We start from the raw sequence: 14,600 nt of genomic DNA on the forward strand, positions 1-14,600 counted from the left end.
AACAGGGCCCCCAAAATTGGAAGGCCCCCCAAGGAGCGCACCTTCTGTAGGTATAGGCATTAGGCAGTAGCAGGCCTGGGCATAATTGTTTCGCAGGCCTGTTGTTTCGTAGGAGCCCATGACTCTAGGAACCTGAGTACCTGATGCCCTACCAGGCTGCTTGACAGAGTCCATCCGAATTCCGATAGATGATAGGTGAAAAATTGAATAGATTATAGATTGTGGCCCGTCGCTGTGTCCCGTGACAGCGTGACGCCTCGCCTGTGTCCCTTTGTCGCCCATCGCTGGCTGCCTGGCTTGCTGCCCTAGTGCCCTGCCTTGTTCGCTCGTGGCGCAGCCACCGTAGGCCGCAACTCGTGTCCGTCTGTCAGCTCTGGCCTCTGGACTCCGGTGCGCTAGTACCCACTACCGCTGCGTCCTGCGTGTGGGCGTGTATCGTGCGGCGTCACGAATCGAGATCGACACCGGTATTCGTCAATCGGTCTGTCAATTGTGATCGATTGCTCCAGGTATACTAATTTGATCCAATAAATTTTCAATATTTTCATCAATATTGATGGGTGATGACTAATATAATATTGATTAATCTAGGTGTTCGGTTATTTTTGTATAGGTTCTGGATTATCTAGTATTCCAATTTGAGGTTGTAGTCATGTCTTCTGCAAATCAGTCTAGAAAGTATGAATCTGGTTATCAAAAGCGTAAGAAAAAACAAAGAATAGAGGATTTAACTCAATCTCAAAAGGGTGCTATGGATAAATTTGTTAGAAAAGAGTCCACCGATAATCAATCACTTGGTCAGGGACAGGGAGCTGCACTTGATAATAATGATGACAATGATCCTACAGATGGTCAGATAGAGATAGAAAATATTGTTGGGGTTGAGGAAGTTAATGATGACAATATTGTTGCAGATGTTAATGATTCCTTTCAGCCTGATATATTTGATCCTAGATATTGGGATTCCCTTGATCATAAACAAATTGATATTTTAGCACAAAAGGGACCTAGAAGAGATTTATCAATTACAAAAGGTCCTAAGGATAGATATTCTAGCAGGTTTTTTGCACTATTCTATACAAGAATTTTTTCAAATGGGGAGCATTGTGATAGAGATTGGCTTGTCTATTCTAAGGAACTCGACAGGGTCTTTTGCTTTGGTTGTAAATTATTTACAAAAGGCCATCGAAAAGGTCAGTTGGCAAATGAGGAGTTTAATGATTGGATACATCTTGGTATTAGACTTAAAGAGCATGAGACAAGTACAAATCATGTTTTGAGTATGACAACTTGGTATGAGTTGCGTAGTAGATTGCAAAAGGATCAAACTATTGATAAAGGTGCTCAATAACAACTCGAGAAAGAAAAGGACCATTGGAGAAAAGTTTTGTTCAGAATTGTTTGCATTGTTAAATTTCTTGCCAAGCATAATCTAGCTTTTCGTGGGACTAATAGCAAAATGTATGAAGATAGCAATGGGAATTTCTTGGGATTGGTAGAGATGTTGGCTGAATTTGACCCAATTATTCAAGAACATGTTTGTCGTATTACAAGTGAGGAAACTCAAGCTCATTATCTTGATTTTAAGGTTCAGAATGAGTTGATACATTTGCTTGCTTTTGCTATTAAGTCTGAAATTATTAAGAAAATAAAGAGTGCAAAGTACTTCTCTGTCATACTTGATTATACTCCTGATGCAAGCCACCAAGAACAAATGTCTTTAATTATAAGATATGTTGACTCATCTTCAAGTGATGTTCGCGTAGAAGAATCCTTTATAGGATTTTTGGGATGTCAATGATACAACTAGGCAAGGACTTTTTGATGTGCTAGAGAATGAACTAAAGCTCCTTGGTCTTGATATAGATGATGTGAGAGGACAAGGTTATGATAATGGGTCAAATATGAAAGGGAAACATAAAGGGGTAAAAAAAGAAACTTTTGGATGTAAATCCTCGTGCTTTCTATTCTGCTTGTGGTTGCCATAGCATTAATTTAACACTTTGTGATATGGCTAAGACTTGTGGTAAAGCTAAGGATTTCTTTGGAATCATCCGGCGCATCTATATAACTTTTGCTAATTCTACCAAGAAATGGCAGATTCTGAAAGATAACATATCAGGATTGACTCTCAAGTCAGTATCAGCTACACGTTGGGAGAGTCGTGTTGAAAGTGTTAAAGCTATAAGATTTCAGTGCATAGACATTCGAGAGGCTCTACTTCAGGTACCCAATATTGTTGTACTGATATTTGATAATGATGTACTTATTTTGGCTATCTCCAACTATAACACATATTTTCTTCCTTTCAATTTCAGGTATCTGATGTTGATAATGATCCAAAAATAAGCAGTGAGGCTAAGGGCTTAGCAAACAATGAACTTGGAGAATATGAATTTATAGGGGCAATCGTCATTTGGTATGAGGTATTATATGCCGTTAATTTAGTAAGCAAACACTTGCGAGCAAAAGATATGCTTATTGATGTTGCCATTGAGAAAATGGAAGGGTTGATTTCTTTCTTCAAGGGTTATAGGGAAACTGGTTTCTCAGAAGCATTAGAGATTGCCAAAGGGATTGCACTTTAGATGGATATTGGTACAATGTTTCATAAAAGAAGAGAAATTAAAAGAAAGAAATATTTTGATGAGAACCTAGATGACACAAATGCTGCTACACAGTCTGCCGAGGAGCTATTTAGAATAAGCTATTTTTTACCTGTTGTTGATCAAGCAATTTCCTCACTTACAACAAGATTTGAACAGTACCAGAGTTACCAACAAAATTTTGGTTTCCTATTTACCTCTGAAACATTACAGTCATTGGATGACACAAGTTTGAAATCTTCTTGTGATAATCTTGGGGCTATCCTTACAAAAGATAGAAAATCTGATGTTGATGCCAATGATTTGTATGTGGAGTTAAAGTTTCTTCAAGATTTCATTCCTAAAGAAAATATAGGTCCTGTTGAAATTCTAAAGTTCCTAAAGCGGCATGACTGTTTTCCCAATGCAAGTAGTGCATATAGAATTCTGTTGACCATTCCTGTGACTGTTGCATCAGCAGAGCGAAGCTTTTCAAAATTGAAACTATTAAAGTCATATTTGCGTTCGACAATGACACAACAAAGACTTAATGATTTGGCTACAATAGCACTTGAAAGTGGATTACTGGAGAAGATTGATTATGAGCATATCATTGAAGATTTCATTTTAAGGAATACTAAAAGAATGAAGTACTTCAATGAAAGATTATGAAAGCAAAGGTCGAATAGGTACGGTTTTTGATATATCTTATTGTGATATATATCATATATCTTATTTAAAGTTCTATTTTTTTAGACGGTAGATCTTATTTTAGAATTTGGTACAGGACCTCGATTTTTGCCGGCTCGGCCCTGTCCAAAAGTACCCAGAATCATAAATATCAAAGCCTCAACCCTCGCTCCTAATCACTTTCCTTACCCCACCATCGAGGTTGCAATGCGTGTGTGGCTTCTCTCCATGCGGGAACTATTTTTAGTATTCCGCCACACTCAAGAGGTAATATTTAGCTTTTAAATTTCATGCTTATTACCACTGCGGATTGAGATTGCTTTGGTAGATGGTGGTAACTGTCAATTGTGAGACCTTGGTTAAACCACGTTAAGTAGGCATTATATTTTATTGCATAGGAGAGAAAAAAGATACGAGTAGATGGGATCTTTCAGAAAATTAGTTTGTGATTTACAGTATTCTTGAATTTGGTTTGCCAATTATACTTGTTGAGTGAAGTATGAATTTGGCAAGCTAATAATGAGATCTGGAGCTACATTGTTAGCAGCTTGTTTCATGTTTCTTTGTACTTACCATACATGATTATGGGAGTTTATTTACAACTTTTGCCCGTTCCTTTTTTTTTGAGGGCATGCAACTGTTGCCCGTCATAGTCTACTACTGTGAACAGTGTGTTTCAGGATATTAACGATGCTCTTATAGCTTTTTAGGTCACATGACATAAACAAAAGTAATTTACTCTTAAATGAACGGTTTGGTGAGAAATCAACACACGTAGCCATGTGTACCTTTTCTAATGAATATCTTTTTTTTTGAACGAATTTTTCTAATGAATATCCCTCTAATGCATATCCTGTACTAATTTTAAGCAATTCATGTGAGTCGGAGAAAATGCTAACCACTTAACATTGTAGACGCTCCTCCAAGGCAGCTTAGTCTCTGAAGAGGCTTGAGTTGAAGAAGAGGAGGACTGAGAGATTCTTCCTGATGCTGAACAGTACGACGAGAGCCGCATGTTCTCGCTGGAAGATCTCCTGGGCCTTCTAGATAACGGCCAGAAGGATGGCACAAGCACAACCAGTGGCACCAACACGGCAACACCTCCATGGAGGAACTCTCTCACTTGCAATAGCAGCTCAAAAGAAGAGGTTGGGGTGCAGATTCTACAAGAGGTGAAGGCGCACACTCAGAAATTGGAAAGTTGTGATGGAGCTGCTGGCAACAAGTCTGATGAAGGGGCTTCGTCTCAAGCATCAGGCTACAAATCAGTGGGAAAAGAAGCCAAATTCAGCCTTCAAAGTTTCCTCTCTCTTTTTGGTTGGTTGTTTTTTTTTCAATATTCACTCCCCATGTTCCAAGAACACTAATTTTACCTGCCACCACCATATCAACCAAAATACACCATAACTGTAACAAATGAATGACCTGTGGATTGATATGGCCCTTAATTAGAACTTCGGGCCCAAGGAACAAAGCTACTTATGCCAATGATTCTTTTTCACAAGTTAGGAACTTCTATACCTATGATGTATTCAGATGTTTTTAGTTTGATGTCAGCGGTCATTACTTGAATAATTTCTTCTAGAAAAAATACAAGTACAGTACATGTCCTGAGTTCGGTTTGCCTAACATTTAATTTTAATCCCGATTTTTGTCCTCGCGATAGGGCAAAATTGTCCTTGTGAATTACAAATAGGATTACAAACTTGGGGCAAAGATCATCGCCATTGTCGACCTGGTGGTGCATCCTCCTGTTCCTGATCGGTTGGAGGCACGAGCAGCCGAACATCCTCACGAAGTACTCGACACCGCTGACGCCGGTTATCTCGATCCAGTAGAGCCCAATGTTCCTAATTCCTGAACGAGCCAGGGACGAGGAAAAGCAGCAGAGAAACAACACGATCCAAACCAAGATCATCCGGTGCCACTAGGCACGGCACGTAGCCGTTGAATTCCCTAACGTCATTGCTCCGATATTTTTTTAATGATACCGTCAGAACATCCGGTGCTAAAGGGTTTTTAGTTCAAAACCTTCTGTTAGGAATCAAAGTAAATATATTTTGTCCGACGCTCCTCTTGTCGTATACCATCGGATCATCCAGTGTTGTTGGATTTTCTTTATCTTCCAAGCCTTTCGTCCGACGCCATAAAAAAGTGACTATCGGGTGTACCAAATACTCTTATGCTTATTCCAACATCTTTCTAGGACCATCGGAACATCCTGTTTCCATTCCAATTCGTCCAATGTCAAAGATAACCCGGGCTTGGTTCGCGGCACGATGACCCGGGCTTGGTTCGCGGCACGATGACCCGGGCTTGGTTCACGGCCGGGTGGCAGTGGCGAGGCGGAGCGCAGCCGGGCCGCGGATGAGCCCAGGCGGGGGTGGAGAAGCGCAGCCTGGCAGCGGCGCGAACTCCACGGCTGTGCGGAGGAAGGGCTCCGCGCAGGGGCGGCGGGGCAGCAAGCACGCGAGCGGCAGGTCCGATGGCGCGCGGAGACGACGACTTCGGTGGGGGCGACGGTGAGTGGCCGCGGCGAGCCTGCAAGCGGCGGGCGGCCTGCGGGCAACAGGGTTGAAGGACCGTCCCGGCGCGCGGCGAGGCTTCGACGGCCGGGGGCGGGGCACGTGTGGTTCAGCAATGACAGGAAGCTCGGGCGGCGTGTGTACCAGGCTGGATCCATGCGGTGGAGACGATGGCCTCGCCACAACGCTGAAAAGCGGTATAGGTTTACGTCCCGGAAGTCTGGAACCATTGTGCGTATGTGTGCGACCATTCCATCTTCCTTTTTTATTCTTCTTTTTTCTTCTTTTCTCTCGCTGCCTCCATTTCCATCAGAGAGGAGCTGAGACGCGACGGGAACCTAACCTGCAAGCAAGATTGAGCGAGGTCGGCTGGAGACGGTGAAGTGAGATGACAGAGGCGTCCACGTGGTGACATGACCAGTTTTGATGGGATCAGTTTTGAAGTATTGACAAATTTATTACTGGAGATCTGACGTGGGATGACATGATTTTGGAAGAATAAATTTTTAGCAAAACCTTCGAAGGAAATTTTTTTAGACTCTTGGAGTTGGAGTTGCTCTTAGCGTGCATTGCATGGCCCAGCCCAGGGTTCGTGGGCTTCCAAAAGTGTCACAGCAGTCCTTCCGGGCTCAAGGCCCACGTAAATAACAACCATATAGCTGCTTCTCAAATAACCACAATAAAATTTTCTTAAAAATCGTCATGAATAGTCTATATCAAATGAATCACAGGTGTCAGAAATTGTTAAAAATAAAGTGCAAGAGAGTTTCCAGGACGATGTTCTCCCGGAGCAGCTCCCATGCCCATGGAGGTGAATAACAGATTATTAACTCGTACGGAGTGTGAATTTTCCAGTCCAGGTATTCAGGGGCAACTCAGGCTTAGGCTTTGACAGGTGCTTTCAGTGTTGAACCTGTGCACGGATCAAAGCTCACGCTAGGAAACCTTTAACTCTGAACCGTATAAACACTCTCCAATCTTCAGCAGACAACTCCAGCATGGAGGACTACACACAATTAGGTTCGCTGATTGTCATCTAATGGTGGAGTATGTGATGAACTCCCTGGAAATGAAATGAAATGGTTGGAGGGGAACAGGATTCCTGAAAACAAGAAAAAACGTAAGGATGGAGAATTTTATAGTACAAATTTAATTTAGGCCATGTAACATACACAGTATGCGACATGGGTACAGACGTCAACTTCTATATGAACTCAGACTGTTACTTCGTAAGCACGTAAAACTCAATCCAGTCAAATGTACTCGGGTATTACTAAAAATGAGCAGACAGGTAGGTGAGTGCTTGGATGGTATCCAACTTACGGTCTTGGCCCATAGATCTTGATCTGTCGGATATGAGTGTCCCGCCCGTTTAGGTGATTGGACAAAACAGCAATTTGGAGCATAAATGTATGAATGAATGTTTCTCTGCATACACAAGAAAGACAGACAGTAAGCAGTGAAGTAACTAAAATCGAGTAGTACAATGTTTAAACAGAGCATCACTTCCACTACTTTGAAATAGTTTCACCTCCTAATATATTAAGATGGTAAAATTCCTGTACCATTTCACTAAACTATCTTAAATTCTTTAGAGTATTGCTGGCTGGATTAATTGCCTACCAAAAACACAGATGTAGTTATCTGACTCAAATGAGTCAGTATCAGGTAAACCTGACAGGATATCCAGATCTTTTCAAAGTCAATAGACAGATTCAAGAAAAATAAGCATTATCACCAAAATAACAAACCAAGGATGCCAGATTGAGTCTGCATATTTTAGTCCTCCCACATAAATAAAGAGATTATACTCATAATTATGGAGTACAACCTAAATAGATAAGCATGCGAGCACATGGTTGTAAGCTATATATTTGTACAACAGTATTTACTGGATAAAAGTCATCCTAGAACTTATGTCAGACTCTTCCATTGCAGAATACAATTTTGGGAACTAGTATTCATCTTCAACTTAAAATGCATACCGTGGATCAGCCCCAGATAATGATATATGGACCCATCCAATTGGCTTTGCAAGCTCCACAGTTTTAATTTCCTGGAATCATGAGAAAAGATATCGCGAATTATTGATATTATGCCAATATTGTCAATCAGTATGCTCAACATTCCGAGGACCAGTACTTGCAATGCGGAAGCAACTTTCTCCTGAAATGCCAGGTCATGTAACTGTACCTAACCCCTAAATAAGGCATGGAATACACAAACAATTAAGTTACAGTATTACCATCAGTTTCAGTTTCTCGACCAACATAAATAACAAGATAAAGTAAGAAAAATATAGTCTTTCACAGGCTTTTCTTTTATCCGAACACACAGGAGATCCGCGAATCATTGAAGTCTTTCACAGGCTTTTAAACTCAAGAATGTATGTTCACACACAGCTCTCTGCACATAAGTTGGACCAACCAATCAACATGTATAAAATTGCCTAAATTTTACAATACCTGACAAGCATCTGAGCATTGCTAAACGATTTTTCCTGGAGAAAAAAGAGTACCTTGAGGTTGTGGAAGCCATCCCCGGCCCTGATGGAGATCTTGCTCGGCGTGTAGCTCTCGTCGAGCTTGAAATCCACGTAGAGCACAACAAGCTGCCCGCGCAACACAAAACAAATTAATCCAGAACCCCGTGAATCAAACAAGCCAAAAGGAATAGCATCCCTACTGAAGCACGCACCTGCAGCTGCACCTTCTTCTGGAACTGAATGTTAACCAAGTGAGGCTGCGCGCCGTCCGACCTGACCAAGTCGCCAAATCCGAATCAGGCTTCTAATTTCGATTACTCCCATGAAAGAGGTAAAAAAGGAAAACGAGTGGTGGGTGATTGCTACTCACTGCCAGTAGGTGTCGAGGCTGTCGTCGCGGAGGGCCGCGACGCCGTTGCCGGCCTTGCAGGAGCTGACGCTCCACGCGGCCGTCTTCGCCATCTCCCGCATGTCCGCTTCCACAGTCAGCTCCGGGCTTCCCTTCAGCCGCCCCGCGGCCGGCGCCGGCGCCGCCGCTGGGGTCGCCGCGGCCTCCTCCTCGGCGTCGGATTCCATCGGCGCGGTGGGAGGGGAAATGTTGGGGAAGCTTTTGGACGGGTTGTGCGGGGAAGCAAAAACGGAAAAGGAAAAATTAACAAAAGCACCCCTTGAGGAGCGCAATCGGTCAATCGCACGGTTCGCACCACCACCGTCCACTGAGGGCTCCGAAGTCCGAACTGATAGGACATGCACGCCGCGCGCGGTAGTCTCGTCGATCGAGACCTTCAATTATGATCGCAGCCTCGCAGTCGCAAGCCCAGGCTCGTCGACCGTCGTTTCATTTCTGTTCACCGGCACCACCTTCTCATCTCCCCAGTCCCCAATTTCAAGATCTCTAAACCTATCGCGAACGAGCTCCCGAGCATCGGAGATCGACGCCTCATCGCCTGATCACGCGAGACATCAACAAAATCTCAAGATCAAGACACAGCAGCCGACGGCTCGAAAGATCTTTATTTTATTTCTTGCAGTTTACACTGCCGAGGTAAATAGTGGCACTTCGACACTCCATTGATAATTTTGTTTGGTTAATTTTACTTTGATTTAGTTGGTTCAATAGCTTGTTACTTGTAGATGGCTAGATGCTAATTGAGCAATTATTTTTTAAGGATAATCATGGTACTAAAAAGAAAGATGCTTGATTCTTTTTTCCAAAGGGAAGACAGTGTGCCTGAACAGATTAATGCTGACTCTGAGACAGATGTTCATATGCTAGCTGGCTTGCTGCACAGCAACAGGAGGATGAAAATGAAGAGGTTGAAGACGAAACTCCAAGGCAATCACCATCCGAAGTTCAAAGAATCAATCCTAAAGGTGTTAGTGCCCTAGTGGTGGAACGAGATCCAGGTTTACATCAACAAATTTGGGATTATCCTCCCGATGAACAAGACCAAGTTGTCAGAGCGTACACGAAGCATGATCCATACCAATCTCTTAAGAATGAGTACCCTTCTTCTGGTTCGAAGAAACACCCACGCAGATTTCAGACTCATTAGTTCAAATCTTTCCCTTGGTTAGAGTACTCACCTACAAAAGGTGCAGCCTTTTGCTTTCCATGCTTTCAGTTTTCTAAAAAGCCAATTGGAAAAGTAGGATCAAACACTTTTACAATGAAAGGGTTTAGAAGCTGGAAAAAGTCAATAATGGAAAAGAATGTGCCTTCTTGACTCACATGGGAAAAGACTGTGGTTCAGCTCATAAATACAATGTTCAGTTTTACGAGAATTTGAAGAACTAGCCATGTCATATTGAGCAAGCCGTTGAGAAGCAAACCAATGAAGATATCAAGAATAATAGACTCCATCTTAAAACATCAATTTATGCAATCCGATGGTTAGCTTTCTAGGCTTGCCCCTTCAGCGGACATGATGAATCTGCTGACTCAAAGAACCAAGGTAACTTTCTTGAAATGGTAAAACTTCTAGCTTCATATGATGATGAGGTCAAAGTAGTGGTTCTAGTTAATGCCCCACAGAATGCTAAATACACTTCAGCACAAATTCAGAAAGAAATCTTGGATCTTATGGCTTGTAATGTGCAGAAATCAATTCGTAATGAAATAGGAGATGCTAAGTTTTGCTTGGTTGTTGATGAATCAAGAGATGAGTTAAGAAAAGAACAAATGGCAGTTATTGTTCGTTTTGTAGATAAAGAAGGCTTTATCCGAGAACGGTTTCTTGACCTTATTCATGTTCATGATACATTCTCTACAACTCTTAAACAAGAATTGTTCTCTGTTTTAGCTTATCATAAATTGGATGTTCAAAATATTCATGGACAAGGATATGACGGTGCTAGTAACATGCAAGGAGAGTGGAATGGACTCCAAGATGTGTTTAAAATTGATGATATTTGCTTGCTGGCTTCAAAGTTCTATCCTGCTGATTTTATTGAACAGGAAAGAAATAACTTAAGACAACGATTACAAGATTTTGAACTTAATGTGCCCACAAATCCAAAATTTCAGAATTTGTCAACTATTTCTGAGCTATGTTGTCGGCTAGTGGAAACTGGAAAATCGGATGACTATCATTTGATCGACAGGTTATATAACATGCTGCTCCCAGTTTACTTATTCTCTTACTACTATTCCTTTTGTATATGAATAATACTAAATATTTTCCTTTACAGGTTGATTCGTCTTGTTCTAACCCTGCCAGTTTCAACTGCAACTACAGAGCATGCATTCTCGACAATGAAACTTGTTAAGACAAGGTTGTGAAATAAAATGGGTGATGAGTTTCTAAGAAATTGCTTGATAATCTACATTGAGAAGAAGATTGCAATGGAGTTCACATCTGACACACTTATTGATGACTTCAATGATATAAAGACCCGTAGAGTAAGACTAAAATGAAAAAGATAATCAGATCTGCATATTTAGTTGAATCATTAGTTAGTCAGAGACTTCAATGATATTGCTCTTTTGTATTGGAATCATTAATTGTTATATATTTCTCGAGATTTTAGTTGTTACAATCTATCGGTCGTGTTTGACCGCCCCCCCTATGTTGAATTCTTGGCTACGCCACTGGTTGTGCGACGGGGGGCGGCGGAGCGGGTGGTGGAGGGGGCTGCGGGCAGTGGAGGCGGCGGCGGGGTGCGGGAGCGACCGAGCGGTTCCTCTTCCTCCACCGAGCCCCTGCTCCTCCCGTTCCTCCTCCCGCCGCTGCTTCCCCAGGATCTTGTCGCTTCAACTCCGGTGCTTGCCTCCCCCAATAGATCCGGTGCCTCCTGCTCCAGTGCCGGCGAAGAATAGAGGCTGCAGTGCAGGTGGCGTGGCTAGCTGGGAGGCACGGCGCGGCTACCTGGGAGCGCAGCGCGGCACCTAGGAGCGCGGTGCGGTGCGGCGTGACACCCAGGGAAGGGCCGTGGCGGGCGGAGGGCACAGGCCAGGGAGGCGCGGTGGGCAGCGGGGAGGTGGCGGCGAAGAAAGGGAGGAGGGCAGGCGGCGGGGAGCGAGGGCAGGCGGTGGGGAACGAGATCCTCTGAAGTTGGTCTCCATGACTGCTGCCGGCAGTCACTAAATTGTTGTCGTTCATTGGCATCCAACGGAGCAAGCTGAGCCCAAGCACTCTACCTCGTTTGCTCGTTGTGTGGCCCAACAACATGAGGTCGTTAAGCGTAAAAATGCAGCGGGCAGCTCCTACCGAGAGCTCCCCATGGATAGGGGAAATCGCTGCCGCCGTCTTCTGCTTGAGCGCCGCATCGTTGCCATCCCCTCACCTAGAGCCATGCCGTCATCATCCCCTCGCCCAGAGCCGCGCCGTCGCCATCCCCTCTCCCAGAGCCGCCTCGTCGCCATCCCTTCGCTGCGAGCTGCATCGTCGCTGCTCCCTCATCAAGCGTCTCGGCGTCGCCGTCCCTCGCCGAGCGTCGTCGCCGTCATGGATTTTGATTTTGATGCTTTGGGTACAACCACAATTTACATAGTTTGCAAGCTCTTGCACAAATTGCACTTTACACGCATGGTTTGTAGACTGTACATAGAGTATTAGAGATTGAAAAAGCTCATGGAGGTCAGCAGCCGTGTCTGTAGCTAGTCGAGTTCGAGCTCTGCATGGGTAGAAGGCGTGCAGGACATGGGCGAGGTGGAAACGCTGCAGGCCGGCAGCGTCCATGATGGCGACGATGCTCAGCGAAGGACGGCGACGCCGAGACGCTCGACGAGGGAGCGGCGACGATGCAGCTTGCAGCGAAGGGACGGCGACGGCGCGGCTCTGGGCGAGGGGATGGCGACGGCGCGGCTCTGGGCGAGGGGATGATGACGGCGCGGCTCTCCATGACGGGATGGTGATGGCGCGATGCTCGAGCAGAAGACGGCGGCGGCGATTTCCCTATCCATGGGGAGCTCTCGGCAGGGGCTGCCCGCTGCTTTTTTACGCTTAACGGGCCGTGTTGTTGGGCCACACAATGTGCGAATGAGGTAGAGTGCCTGGGCGCAACTTGCTTCGTTGGATGCCAATGAACGGCAGCAATTTAGTGACTGCCAGCAGCAGTCATGGAGACCGACTTCAGAGGATCTCGTTCCGGCGGCGGGAGGTGGCGGGAGGCGGGCGGTGGGGAGCGAGGGCGGGCAGTAGGGAGGTGGCGGTGGGGAGGTGGGTGGGCGGAGAGGTGGCGGCGGCGAGCGAGGGCGGAGGGCGGGCGGCGAGGAGGTGGCAGCGGCCACCTGGTGCATAGGGATGGTGTGGGGGATGGGGCGGGCGGTCGGGCGTGCGGATGGGTGCTGGGAGGATTGGAGGATTGAGGTCCACATGTCAGGCGAGTTCGCAGGTTTGCAGGTATGGGTAAGATATTTTTATATCCGCTAATTTTTTACCCGCGAGTACAAAATCAAATCTGCACCTGTGCCCGTGAGTATAAAATAGAATCTGTATCCTTATCCTACTGGGTTTTTACCTGTGGACACGTGGGTAATTTGTGCCCGTTGCCATCTGGGAGAAGGCAGCGGGCGCATAGCAACCGCATAGGCGGCCAGAGCGGGCAAAGCTGCGCACCTCGCGAGGAGCAAGGCGTTGTGCTGCTTGCGTTCTTGACATGTGAGGTTTTGCACGCTCTTCCGCAGTAAAAATTTGGGTGAGCTAAAGTGGGGAGGGAAGAAATTGGAAAGTTGTGATAAAGCTGCTGGCAACAAGTCTCTGATGAAAGGGCATCCTTTGAATCATCGGGCAACCAGTACATCCCAAGATTCGTCGGTGCGGAAAGAATTCAAATTCAGCCTTCGAAGTTTCTCTTGTTCTTTCGTTGGGTGTTAGAATTTTCTTCAATGTCCATTCTCCATGTTTCCAAGAACATTGAGAATCAAAATACTACGTAACTGTAATAAATGAATGAACTGTGGATTGATCTAGCCTTGGGGTGTCTCCAATAGTCTAGCTTATAGCTAGTTCAATCAATTTTTACAAGTTAAACGATGCAATAAGTATGAGATTAGTATGGAGTGAAGAGCTAATCTCGCTCACCTTTCGATGCAGCTCTCCTCACAGTACGATCTTCAAAGTTGCCATGTATACGGGACCCACATCAACTATGAGCTATCAACTAATTTATAAACTTATACTATTGGAGACGCCGACTTTGAGCCCAAGGATCAAAGCTATCTATGTCAATGATCTTTTTCACGAGCCAGGAACTTGTGTATATGTGATGTATTGAGGTATTTTTGTTTGATGTCTGGGGTCATTACTTGAATAGTTTATTTTGAAAAAATAGAAAAATACAAGTACCTACGATGAGTTCAGTTCGTATAATGTTTATAATTTTATAAGTCCAATATTTGTCCTTGCGACACGTATATACTAATATACTTGTCACGGGCCCACGTGGCTATGTCACAACTTTTTTTTAGAAGAACTGCAACAGGCTAGATATGCCAACCTGAAGATATATTATCAATATATACGAGCGTTTGCATACAAGATTTGTGAAGCTAGCGTCACAACTATATTAACAGGGCCTTGTTACCATACAATGACAAAAATCTGAAGTTATCCTGGTACTGTCATGTACATTTGACGGATCCAAATTTTAAAATGGTTGTTCGGGTTCTTACTAAGTTGGAGTCTTCGACGAGTATAAAAGCTAATTAATTTTTCACTGAGACATTGTGAATTTGTGATTTGTGAATTACAAATAGGATTCGGCACGTTCCTAGGCCACCGGCTTGTCCACGCGCACGAGGAAGCTACAGAACCATCACGACACGAACTGTGCTACGTAACCGAAGCCGAAGCCGAAGCCAAAGACGACCAT

At 44.4% G+C, this 14,600-nt stretch overlaps 1 protein-coding gene and 1 pseudogene across 1 annotated transcript; one reads left to right on the forward strand and one right to left on the reverse strand.

Moving 5' to 3' along the window:
• The first annotated feature begins 751 nt into the window (after positions 1-751).
• Positions 752-3,257, forward strand: LOC117852471 (uncharacterized; annotated as a pseudogene).
• Positions 3,258-6,471: 3,214 nt separating this feature from the next.
• LOC117851280 (anaphase-promoting complex subunit 10) lies at positions 6,472-9,301 on the reverse strand. The gene is made up of 6 exons (XM_034733071.2): positions 8,656-9,301; positions 8,498-8,558; positions 8,319-8,411; positions 7,786-7,856; positions 7,124-7,228; positions 6,472-6,902 (listed from the first exon to the last, which is right to left on the reverse strand). Exons 1-6 carry the CDS (start codon positions 8,859-8,861, stop codon positions 6,833-6,835), a joined length of 606 nt encoding a protein of 201 aa, XP_034588962.1. The 5' UTR covers positions 8,862-9,301; the 3' UTR covers positions 6,472-6,832.
• Between the last annotated feature and the right edge of the window lie 5,299 nt (positions 9,302-14,600).

This window comes from Setaria viridis, chromosome 4, assembly GCF_005286985.2.
Source record: "Setaria viridis chromosome 4, Setaria_viridis_v4.0, whole genome shotgun sequence".
In the NCBI taxonomy this organism is placed as follows: Eukaryota; Viridiplantae; Streptophyta; class Magnoliopsida; order Poales; family Poaceae; genus Setaria; species Setaria viridis.

Coding starts and splice junctions, on each gene's coding strand:
- LOC117851280 (XM_034733071.2), bottom strand. CDS start 8,861: ATGGAATCCGACGCCGAGGAGGAGGCCGCGGCGACCCCAGCGGCGGCG. Junction 8,559..8,655: donor AGCCTCGACACCTACTGGCA/GTGAGTAGCAAT, acceptor CGACTTGGTCAG/GTCGGACGGCGCGCAGCCTC. Junction 8,412..8,497: donor AGAAGAAGGTGCAGCTGCAG/GTGCGTGCTTCA, acceptor TTGCGCGGGCAG/CTTGTTGTGCTCTACGTGGA.